Source organism: Borostomias antarcticus (assembly GCF_949987555.1).
Source record: "Borostomias antarcticus genome assembly, chromosome: 16".
Lineage (NCBI taxonomy): Eukaryota > Metazoa > Chordata > Actinopteri > Stomiiformes > Stomiidae > Borostomias > Borostomias antarcticus.
In genome coordinates this window covers 23,996,490-24,008,276 of record NC_140249.1, presented here as the reverse complement: position 1 = coordinate 24,008,276, position 11,787 = coordinate 23,996,490, and the positions used below count along the sequence as shown (strand labels likewise).

The window sequence follows — 11,787 nt, the reverse complement described above, 5'->3', positions numbered from 1 at the left end:
CGTGGTTCCCTGAGTGATACTTGTGTGGTGGTGGTGTTCCCCTAGAGAGCGGGGGGGTGGCAGAACGTGTTCCCCTGTTCTCCTAGAGACCGGGGGACTAACAGAACGTGTTCCCCTAGAGAGCGGTGGGCTGACAGAACGTGTTCCCCTAGAGAGCGAGGGACTGACAGAACGTGTTCCCCTGTTCCCCTAGAGAGCGGTGGGCTGGCAGAACGTGTTCCCCTAGAGACCGGGGGTCTGACAGAACGTGTTCCCCTAGAGACCGGGGGTCTGACAGAACGTGTTCCCCTAGAGAGCGGGGGGCTGACAGAACGTGTTCTCCTAGAGAGCGGGGGGCTGACAGAACGTGTTCCCCTAGAGAGCGGGGGTCTAACAGAACGTGTTCCCCTAGAGAGCGGGGGGCTGACAGAACGTGTTCCCCTAGAGAGCGGGGGGCTGGCAGAACGTGTTCCCCTAGAGAGCGGGGGGCTGACAGAACGTGTTCCCCTAGAGAGCGGGGGGCTGACAGAACGTGTTCCCCTGTTCCCCTCTAGAGAGGGGGGCTGACAGAACGTGTTCCCCTAGAGAGCGGGGGTCTAACAGAACGTGTTCCCCTAGAGAGCGGGGGTCTAACAGAACGTGTTCCCCTAGAGACCGGTGGGCTGACAGAACGTGTTCCCCTAGAGACCGGGGGTCTAACAGAACGTGTTCCTCTAGAGAGCGGGGGGCTGACAGAACGTGTTCCCCTAGAGACCGGGGGTCTAACAGAACGTGTTCCCCTAGAGAGCGGTGGGTCTAACAGAACGTGTTCCCCTAGAGAGCGGGGGACTGACAGAACGTGTTCCCCTAGAGAGCGGGGGTCTAACAGAACGTGTTCCCCTAGAGAGAGGGGGTCTAACAGAACGTGTTCCCCTAGAGACCGGGGGGCTGACAGAACGTGTTCCCCTAGAGAGCGGGGGTCTAACAGAACGTGTTCCCCTAGAGAACGGGGGGCTGACAGAACGTGTTCCCCTGTTCCCCTAGAGAGCGGGGGACTGACAGAACGTGTTCCCCTAGAGAGCGGGGGGCTGACAGAACGTGTTCCCCTAGGGAGCGGTGGGCTGACAGAACGTGTTCCCCTAGAGAGCGGTGGGCTGACAGAACGTGTTCCCCTAGAGAGCGGGGGGCTGACAGAACGTGTTCTCCTAGAGAGCGGGGGGCTGACAGAACGTGTTCCCCTAGAGAGCGGGGGTCTAACAGAACGTGTTCCCCTAGAGAGCGGGGGGCTGACAGAACGTGTTCCCCTAGAGAGCGGGGGTCTAACAGAACGTGTTCCCCTAGAGAGCGGGGGTCTAACAGAACGTGTTCCCCTAGAGACCGGTGGGCTGACAGAACGTGTTCCCCTAGAGAGCGGGGGGCTGACAGAACGTGTTCCCCTAGAGAGCGGGGGGCTGACAGAACGTGTTCCCCTAGAGAGCGGGGGTCTAACAGAACGTGTTCCCCTAGAGAGCGGGGGGCTGACAGAACGTGTTCCCCTAGAGAGCGGGGGACTGACAGAACGTGTTCCCCTAGAGACCGGTGGGCTGACAGAACCCCAGCAGAGGAATGCTGCCCAGGTGAGGAGCACTGAGAGACAGGTACGTGCTGCATCCTGTCCCATTCCACCACTCAAACCACACACACACACACACACACACACACACACACACACACACACACACACACACACACACACACTATCTGTCACACACACACACAGACACACACCCATGCGCACACACACACACACACACACACACACACACACACACACACACACACACACACACACACACTCTCTCTCTCTCTCTCTCTCTCTCTCTCTCTCTCTCTCTCTCTCTCTCTCTCACACACACACACAGGATTTAGCTCTGCGTAAAAGAAAAGTAGACTGAAGAGATGTACTGGCGCAGAATGTTTTGTTGGGCTGTAAACACTAATGTTAACATTATGAAAACAGAGGGTTTAAGTGCTGGATAGAGCAGCCTGTGTAGATGCAGAGCTGAGTAGAGCAGCCATTGAGATATAGAGCTGGATAGAGCAGCCATAGAGATATAGAGCTGAGTAGAGCAGTCATAGAGATATAGAGCTGAGTAGAGCAGCCATAGAGATATAGAGCTGAGTAGAGCAGCCTGTGTAGACGCAGAGCTGGATAGATCAGCCATAGAGATAGAGAGCTGAGTAGAGCAGTCATAGAGATATAGAGGTGGATAGATCAGCCATGGAGATATAGAGCTGAGTAGAGCAGCTTGTGAGACTGAGGCAGTAAAAAGTTGAATCCCTCCAGGCTACTGTTCCCAGCTACCCATGCAGATGTGTTTCCTCGTAAAGGCAACAATTAAACGGTCCTTCTCTAAAGGTTACTGAGACCTCAAAGGAAAGTCTGGCAACAAGTAAATTGAACCTAGAACCCAAGAAAAACGTACATTTGAATACAGCTAGACTCTCAACACTGCAAGTTTTCATAAAATGATAAACATGTTTATACTTACCGCACGTTTTTGTTCATGACTTCTGGGATAGACTGCCATAGTTTGCGTCTGAGCAAACTAAAACCACACCATCACATCCTTCTCTCTCTGATCTGTTGTCGTGTTGGTGTTGTTGTTTATTTCCTAAGGACGCAGCTCCGTCGGGGCGTGTTCCGTGTCCCCTCCCCAGAAATCAGGCCCAGTCCCAGAGGCCCGTCAGCTTTGTGAGTCCTGGACCAACAGGTACTGATACACCCACCCACTGACTGGTGTATTAAAGGGATAGTTCACTATTTTAATAGTAATGCCCGATCTCCCTTTTTTACAGGATTACTTATCCATAGTTTTTAGCGAAATTGCTAGCTGACCCAATTAGGTTTTAATAAGCAATGCTAACAAGTTAATAAGGGGAGTATGTCCACAGCTTATGTAAAAATAGTGTCTGGATATATGCAGGATAGTGGTCTAGTCAAGTGGGAAATCAGACATATAAAATAGTGAACTATCCCTTTATGTGAATACAGGGAAGGGAGTCAGTAACACGGGTTTGATACTTTACTAGTTTCAGGGCTGCATCCCTCTTTAATCCATAGGACCCACTCAATAGAAACACATAGTCAACTACAGTATATCCTGTTCATTCCGGGGATGATAGGAGCTTTGATGCTTCTTTCTATCAGGGATTTATAATCTGCTCTGTTACGTCCACTCTTCTGTGTCTGTCTCCAGGTCTGCTGTCTCTGGTCAGTAATGGTTCTCTCAAGCCCCCTCTGCCTCAGACGCCCGCACCACAGCAGGAGAGACCGGCCACCTCGCCTCAGCCCTGGCCTGGTGTGGGCAGAGCAGAGCAGGAGAGACCGGCCACCTCGCCTCAGCCCTGGCCTGGTGTGGGCAGAGCAGAGCAGGAGAGACCGGCCACCTCGCCTCAGCCCTGGCCTGGTGTGGGCAGAGCAGAGCAGGAGAGACCGGCCACCTCGCCTCAGCCCTGGCCTGGTGGTCTGGGCAGAGCAGAGCAGGAGAGACCAGCCACCTCGCCTCAGCCCTGGCCTGGTGTGGGCAGAGCAGAGCAGGAGAGACCAGCCACCTCGCCTCAGCCCTGGCCTGGTGTGGGCAGAGCAGAGCAGGAGAGACCAGCCACCTCGCCTCAGCCCTGGCCTCGTGGTCTGGGCAGAGGAGAGCCCCAGCAGGGCCACTCCAAGAGGAGGGCGTGAGTCTTAGGCTGTCTGCACACGGCACCAACGAACGCCAACTAACTCTCAACACCCAACATTCTAAAGTTGGCAGTTGTTGTTAGAATGTTGGAAGTTTAAAATTCAACTGAAAATCCATCCAACCGACACCAACAGCCGCCAACAAACAAACGTTGGTGTTGGTTGGCGTTTGTTGGGGCAGTGTGCAGGAACTTTTAAGTTCTTACATCCATTCATGTTTCAACTCGTACTGTACTTTATCAGCTTCTTGGCCTCTTGATTCATATGTGAGTAGTGATAATAGCTTCTTGTTTCTCCAGAGCTGCTGATGTGCTCTTTGATAGTTTTGCCTCTGATGGCAGACTCAACATGAACCAGTTTTTTGAGGTATTTGTGCCACAGCATGTCACACACACACACACAGACACACACAGTACCTACACATTATCTACACCCACACAGTATCTACTGTACACACTTGGAGGACTTCCAGAATACTCTCAGATCATCAGATCAGGCTGCGTTCACATTCTGCGAACAGAGGCGAACGTTCGTGGCGAACATGTTTTCTTTGAACGTTAAATTTGAAGTAAAGAGCCTCCGGTCTTCAATTAATCCATTCAATCATACAGTTACATTTCCCTCAGTCCAGTGTGCGTTTATGTTCACCGCAAACTACCTTCTCAAACGGTGAATGCAAAGCTAACCGAAAAAAGGTTCAAATAGTTTGCAAACATGTTCGCTGAATTTGAACGCTCCCCAGACCTGTGGGTGACAGGAACAGAAGAAGCCAAACTTTCTTTGTCTCTGTCCGCAGGCTCTATGGAGCTCAGGCCTGCACAGGTCTGACCCCAGGATCAAGGACTGCTACTTCCACATGAGGAAGCTGCTGGATGCTGATGGAACCGTGGACAGGAACGCTTTTCAGAGGTCTGCTCGTAATGACATCCCTGCCCTCACCTCAGAAGTGCACGAAAAATAAAGAAATACTTTAATACTTTAATACAGGGCTGGTCCAGGGACATCATCTGGTCCAGGGACATGCAGCCAATCTGTCTTGTAAAATAGGTTTTCTTTCTGCACTGTGAGAAAGCGGACTGTGTGTAATGTCACTGTTAACATTATTCATTGGTTCTTTCCTTTAACTCGCTTTACACGCTATTCAAACTGTATTCAAACTGTTGTACCAACTGAAGGGATTGCATTTCTATCATACATTCATACTGTAAGATGTATATAAGTGCCTGTGATTGACGGGGTATGTTGTGAATGCTCTCTGCAGGTGTGTAACCGGTTTTGTGTCCCTAATCCTGAAAGCGCTGCAAGGGCGATTCATCATTCCGGATTTTTCCACCTTCACTGAGCAAACTCAAAAGCTGTTTATGAAATGTAAACAGTTATCTTCCATCAAGGTGAACACAAGCTTGATAGCGAAAATGTGAATATTATTCACTATTCACTATTATACTGAAACACTGTTTATCTCAGCAGAAGGAGAGTGGAGACAGCGCGAAGTGGGGAGTTTCTATCTGCACTGTGGATGGTCAAAGGTATGGTAATGGCATCAACTTAACTTTTCATAACTGGGTTTGTGAATGATGTCCAGTGTTATTTGATGAAAAGTAAAGAACCTAGAATTGCACCCTGCGGTACACCTTTAGTGACCTCCAAATAACTGATCTGGATAGAATCAGCAAGAATATATTGCTTTCTATTTGAATAGAATAGAAAGTTTATTTGCCAGTACCGGTACAGGTACAGTAAATTGGAATTCTTGTCATCACTTGTCCTTTAACTGGTTTAGCAGCACTAATCAGTTCTTCATTCCAGTACTACTGTAGGTAAAGTATGCAGCTAGACATTTAAAGGTTCCCAAACTGGCAATTTACTATCTGTAGTCTATCAGTCTATCAGTATCATCCTCATCTATGTATCCCATCCAATCATGCATGACTGTGCCTGTGTCCATGATAACCTATAGTAAAATGTCACAAAGGCCCAAGGGTAACTCTGGCTCAAGCCATATTCATATCATGTTCTGACCCTGTCTTCCCTGACCCTCCGTCTCTGTCCTGCTGGGTGTGTTGTGTCCAGGTTGTCTCTGGGGGACTGGGATGAGCCCTGGCTTCTGGCCGAGGTGTCCTGGCCCCTAGTTTACGGCATCGCCGCTGACCAGCTGGGAGCTGAATATGTACACAGGTACATCGGCATGGAGGAGTTCTCCAAATACAGCTCCCCTTTCACCCTCACCAAACAAGGTACATCATGAACCCAGCTGTTACTTATATGTTTAGTCTGTCAAATGTGGGCCTCAATTGGTGCAGTCCGGGTGGTAAAATGCCTTGTATGAATGAAGAGTGTAAGTAAGTAAGTTCTGGCCCCTGGGTGATACTGTATTTTTGCTTCCCTCTGGAATATGTAGAGGTGGGTCGTATGCCCACCTCCCTTGTTCTCTGTAAAACACATTGTGTTGCCTCTGTTTATGAAATGCGCTATACAATTAAAGCTTGATTGATTGATTGATTAATTGATTGATTTTTCTAAATCACCCTCATTTTCTATTACCACAGGTGCTCCTCACAGTCCGCTCATTGAGACGGGGGCCATCATTGCCACCTCTTTATTGCAGGTGATACTCGCTGGCTCACTTAGTCACTCACACTCACACCTCGCTTGTATTTCATCGTTTTACCCCCTTTTTCCACAGTTGGCGGGAAAACTTTGTAGTGAGGAGGAGGAAAAGTATGAATCGGTAAGAGGAGTGAAAGTTTATCTCAAATCAATCGTTGATGAAGAAAGATGGCACTAAAGTGAGTCTGGTTTCATCTTGGCAGGTTCTGAATGTTATAAGAAGACTCTGCAATAAAGAACACGCAAACTTGAACTGCACAAGGTCATCCAGTTTACAATTTGTTATTATTCATGCAACTAATACATCACTAAGCTTTGATCGATTCAAGAATCGAAGTGGTAATATCTCATATTTAACTTTGTTAACTTCATTGAGCATTTCTATATTTCTGTTGTTCTTGTGGTTCCTGAATGAGCCTTTATTTCCTCCCTCTACTGTAGCTACCAGAGCTTGAGGAAGGACAGTATCAGACTTCATTCCCTGTCTTTTTACCTTCAAGAAAAGAAGGTAAATCAAAGTCTTTGTCAGACACTCACACGGAGTGTGTTGAGTTGAGCGTTGAGTTGTAATGTTGATCTTACATTTTGATGAACACATGAGTTGTGTTTTCCTCAGTTTGTCTGTCAGTATACTGGAACATATTTACAGTACACTCACACACATTATCCAGTACACTCACACACATTATCCAGTACACTCACACACATTATCCAGTACACTCACACACTTTATCAAGTACACTCACACACATGATCCAGTACACTCACACACATTATCCAGTACACTCACACACATTATCCAGTACCCTCACTCACATGATCCAGTACACTCACTCACATTATCCAGTACACTCACACACATTATCCAGTACACTCACACACATTATCCAGTACACTCACACACATTATCCAGTACACTCACACACATTATCCAGTACACTCACACACATGATCCAGTACACTCACACACATTATCCAGTACACTCACACACATTATCCAGTACACTCACATATGATCCAGTACACTCACACACACACTATCCAGTACACTCACTCACATTATTCTCTACCGTTTTCAGTGCTTTCCAGAGACGGTGGACATAAATGCCACCCTGGATTTAATGTTGCAGGTAAATAATTTATGTGGCAAATATGCAATGTTCACATATTATCCACATTTAGTAACTTTGAAATAATCTAAATAGTTTTTACAAGCCTTGATTATTTTTATTTTTATTTTTTGTGTGTCAGTGCGCATCCACAGAGGTCACCTGCGAATCAGGAGCAGCCATTGCTGCTTCGTTAGCCAATGGAGGCCTTTGCCCTCTGTCAGGTGACCAGGTGCTGTCGCCCTCGGCTACGCGGAGCATGCTCTCTGTGATGCAGGTTGCAGGGATGAATGACTACTCCAGAATGTTCCATTTTAAGGTTGGTCTGTACTGTCCTTGATTGCCCGGTGGTAAAAGTGGTCAATATAGGTCTGATTAATCTTTATTAATATAATGTTACAGTATGTTCTTCAGACATATTCTGATTGATCTGTATTAATGTTATGTTCTTCAGGCCTATTCTGATTGATGTAATGTAATGTAATTTATTGCTTTATAAATGTTCTTAGCCGGTAGACAAACATACTCCAGGAGCTTGCTCGATCGCCTTGTTGAGAGGGGTCAGGGAAGAGTTTATACAGCTCACTTATCTGGCCCCTGGGTGATTACTGTTTTTTTTCTTCCCTCTGGAATATGTAGGGGTGGGTCGTCTGCCCACCTCCCTTGTTCTCTGTAAAGCGCATTGTGTTGCCTCTGGGTATGAAATGCGCTATACAAATAAAGCTTTGATTGATTGATTGATTGATTGATCTGTATTAATGTTATGTTCTTCAGACCTATCTGATTGATGTGTATTAATGTTATGATCTTCAGACATATTCTGATAGATCTGTATTAATGTTATGTTCTTCAGACCTACCTGATTGATCAGTATTAATGTAATGTTGTGTAAACCTATAGATGTGCTGCTCTGTATTCATGTAATGTTGTGTAAACCTATAGATGCGACTGCTCTGTATTAATGTAATGTTGTGTAAACCTATAGATGTGCTGCTCTGTATTCATGTAATGTTGTGTAAACCTATAGATGCGACTGCTCTGTATTAATGTAATGTTGTGTAAACCTATAGATGCGACTGCTCTGTATTAATGTAATGTTGTGTAAACCTATAGATGTGACTGCTCTGTATTCATGTTGTGTCCTCAGACCTCGGCTCCGGCCAAGTCCAGCTCATCTGGGGCGGTGTTGGCCGTGGTCCCGGGGGTTCTGGGCCTGATGTGCTGCTCACCGGACCTGGACTCCTCTGGAAACTCCTGGAAGGCTGTGCATTTTGTTGAGGTAGCAAAGCCAGCACGATAGATAGATAGATAGATAGATAGATAGATAGATAGATAGATAGATAGATAGATAGATAGATAGATAGATAGATAGATAGATAGATAGATAGATAGATAGATAGATAGACAGATAGATAGACAGATAGACAGATAGATAGACAGACAGACAGACAGACAGACAGACAGACAGACAGACAGACAGACAGATAGATAGATAGATAGATAGATAGATAGATAGATAGATAGATAGATAGATAGATAGATAGATAGATAGATAGACAGACAGGCAGGTAGGCCTGAGCGCGGCACCGCTGCTGCTCACCGCTCCCCCAGGGGATGGGTCAGGGACCCCCAGGTGATGGGTCAAATGCAGAGAACAAATTTCCCTCTCAGGTGTGTGACAATCATTGGGACTTCAGGTACAGGACTTACTTTATTTATTCCTGAGGGGAACTTGTTGTATTACAGCAGTAAGGAGTGATCAGGGACTAATTTACAGTAAGTACACAGATTATACAAAATATACAAAAAAAGTGATAAACTGAAGTTAGAACTAGAGTGCAATACCTACATGGCAGTGAAATAAAAAATGTCCATGTTGATAAATAATAAGTGAACTGTAAACTGTCCTGTTCATGAAAACAAACAAAAGCAGTCCTCCTCTTACGCATCTAACAATAGCAGAGTCGTCTGTAGAGCTTCTGCAGGTGGAACATTTCCAAGTTCAGCACCCTGTAGTCGATGAGGTCAGGTCCTCATAGATAGCCATGAAATGGTTCATTTGAAATTATAGGTTTTCTGTTTTGGGCTGGTGTCATACTGATTCACGTTTTTTTGCATAAAGGAGCTCATATCAACATTCCAACTGCACAGTTTCGACATCAGGACCCCGTTCAGACAGGTTCTGACCTACCGGCAGTGGAAAGCAGAGTCCGAGGTCGGTATTGATCCCTCAGATGTGTGGGGTCGAGGGTTACGCTCAGCTTTTAGACGTCTATTTGTGGGATCTTTCAGAATTATAATTTGAGAATGTTTTTTTTGGCTTCTTCCCCTACAGGGTTATCAGATAATGAACATTCTCCTGGCTGCCTTCAAAGGTGACCTGCCCTCGTTACGGAGGTATAGTAAACTGGACTAGCCACTCTTCTGCTCCAATGCCAGCTTAGTCCACAGCTCAACCACGGCCACCTAGACAGTAGGAAGAAACACTCAAACAAATATTTCCAGCCCTTATGCTTTCAGATCCATACACGTCTCTAGAGGGGATAGAGGGGGGGGGGGTCTTTCAGGATTGGCTAGTCCTGGACAGCTGATCAGTCATCCTTCTGCAGGTACTTCCTGTCTGGAGTGGACATGAATGCGGTGGACTACGACGGGAGGTCGGCTCTGCACGTGGCCGCGTCCGAGGGTCATGACGAGGTCATCCACTTCCTGGTGGAAAACACAGGAGCCAACTACCACCTCAAGGACAGGTGAGCACTTTTACCGCATCTCGCAGATTTATTTTGAAAATGTAAATGTTTATGGGTATTTAACCGATGCTTCTACTCAAAGCGTTTGATAGCACGGTGATTGGATCGTGTACAAGTGTTTCTTCTTTATGGAAGCTTTAAAGTTGCACTGAAACGGACGTTTGAGATCATCTAACTTCCTAGTTTGACGTATTTCCGACGCAAACAAGCTATGAGGGTGGGACATGCGTTTAGAGGAATTCGATTGGAACATTGACAAGTGGACGGGTTTTAAGAACTTTAGACAGATTCGATAGAAGGATAGCGTTGATTGACGGGTGGATGTCATGAGATTATTGGCCTAAAATCGAAGGTACCTGTTGTCGTCATTGCACGTGACCTACCGTTTTCCAGGAAGTAAGAAATTATATACTTTGATATAAGATTACAACAAAAGTAGAATTTTGTAATTTTTTTGGCATACATCGTTGAATAGGTGAACACTATGACCAATTATGTGAACCAAAATGGGACAGAATGCTTTTTTCATTGCGACTTTAAGACTGAGGTTGTGAATGTTCTCTCTGTAGATGGGGGAACACACCCTTGCAGGAGGCTATGAGACACAGCCATGGACCAGCTGCCCAGATACTCCAGAAATATGAAGAGCATGTGTCTTTGTAAGGGCGTCATCTTTCCAGATCGCTCCACACTAACCTTAACTACTATACTAATATTCATTAGTTCACATCTGACCATGACTTATAATCATAGACTGTCTGACAGACTGACTGACCCAGGAAGACGAGGCTGCAGACTGGGGCTATAGGGTCAGTTTCCTGGTCAATGCTCACAAGACTACCTCCACACAGTTGAAGCATAGTTAAAAACAGCCATCTTCTACTGATGACAGTCTTTGACCTACGATCAGTGCTGACGAATATAATACTGTTTATTTTAAAATATATTTTTTTTAACCTTTATTTACATGCTGGACATGCTTGAATACACCCCTGATAAAAGACTTCAGGTGCCTTATGCATGTTTCTGTTCTTACCCCCCACCCCCACCCCCCAAAAAACAACAACAAAAAAATATTTATATATATATACATTATACACCCCCCCCCCCCCCCCCCCACACACACACACACACACCAAAAAATAAAAATAATTTATATACAGGTAATTATAGTGGGATAGTCATGTCCACTTATGCATTTGATGAATATATAGTAATGCTTTTATTTCTTAAGCTTTTATTACATGACATTACAGTAGAGGACCTAGTATGGGTAAACAATATACATGACAATAAAGTGACCTTGAATAAACTGATCTTGAATCTTGAACCAAATGCTTTTTGGTTTTCAACCAGTTGCTTGTGTTCTGTGTGAAAATTTGTGTTTTTACAATGTGAGTTAGTTCACAAATAAAACTTTTATACAGATATTCTTGTAGTTGTGATTATTCAAAAAATGATTTTGTTTACATTATTTCTAGCGTTTGTATGTTACGCTGTTCTTTCCAGATATGTTGCTCTACACTCTTTAGGTGAGAATACTTGTCTGTTATTACGTAGATAATAGCCTACTTCTCTGTTCAAATACTTGAGCTGCAATATTGTATGTATCTCTGTATTTTTTATGTAATTTAATGTC

The 11,787-nt window shown here is 45.5% G+C and overlaps 1 protein-coding gene across 1 annotated transcript in view; it reads left to right on the top strand.

The window, feature by feature from the left end:
• glsl (glutaminase like) overlaps positions 1 to 10,811 on the top strand; it is a gene marked incomplete at both ends in the record, with an annotated part of 13,101 nt that extends 2,290 nt beyond the window's left edge. Inside the window, 20 exons of the mRNA XM_084451426.1 lie at positions 1,003 to 1,595; positions 2,618 to 2,711; positions 3,198 to 3,301; positions 3,632 to 3,675; positions 3,979 to 4,045; positions 4,476 to 4,588; positions 4,941 to 5,070; positions 5,147 to 5,208; positions 5,753 to 5,916; positions 6,229 to 6,287; positions 6,366 to 6,410; positions 6,493 to 6,551; positions 6,731 to 6,797; positions 7,369 to 7,419; positions 7,541 to 7,717; positions 8,546 to 8,677; positions 9,521 to 9,613; positions 9,734 to 9,795; positions 10,008 to 10,148; positions 10,718 to 10,811. Of these exons, the coding sequence (XP_084307552.1) occupies positions 1,003 to 1,595; positions 2,618 to 2,711; positions 3,198 to 3,301; positions 3,632 to 3,675; positions 3,979 to 4,045; positions 4,476 to 4,588; positions 4,941 to 5,070; positions 5,147 to 5,208; positions 5,753 to 5,916; positions 6,229 to 6,287; positions 6,366 to 6,410; positions 6,493 to 6,551; positions 6,731 to 6,797; positions 7,369 to 7,419; positions 7,541 to 7,717; positions 8,546 to 8,677; positions 9,521 to 9,613; positions 9,734 to 9,795; positions 10,008 to 10,148; positions 10,718 to 10,811 (2,351 nt within the window). The remainder of the gene's footprint in view (positions 1 to 1,002; positions 1,596 to 2,617; positions 2,712 to 3,197; positions 3,302 to 3,631; positions 3,676 to 3,978; positions 4,046 to 4,475; positions 4,589 to 4,940; positions 5,071 to 5,146; positions 5,209 to 5,752; positions 5,917 to 6,228; positions 6,288 to 6,365; positions 6,411 to 6,492; positions 6,552 to 6,730; positions 6,798 to 7,368; positions 7,420 to 7,540; positions 7,718 to 8,545; positions 8,678 to 9,520; positions 9,614 to 9,733; positions 9,796 to 10,007; positions 10,149 to 10,717) is intronic.
• Positions 10,812 to 11,787: the final 976 nt, after the last annotated feature.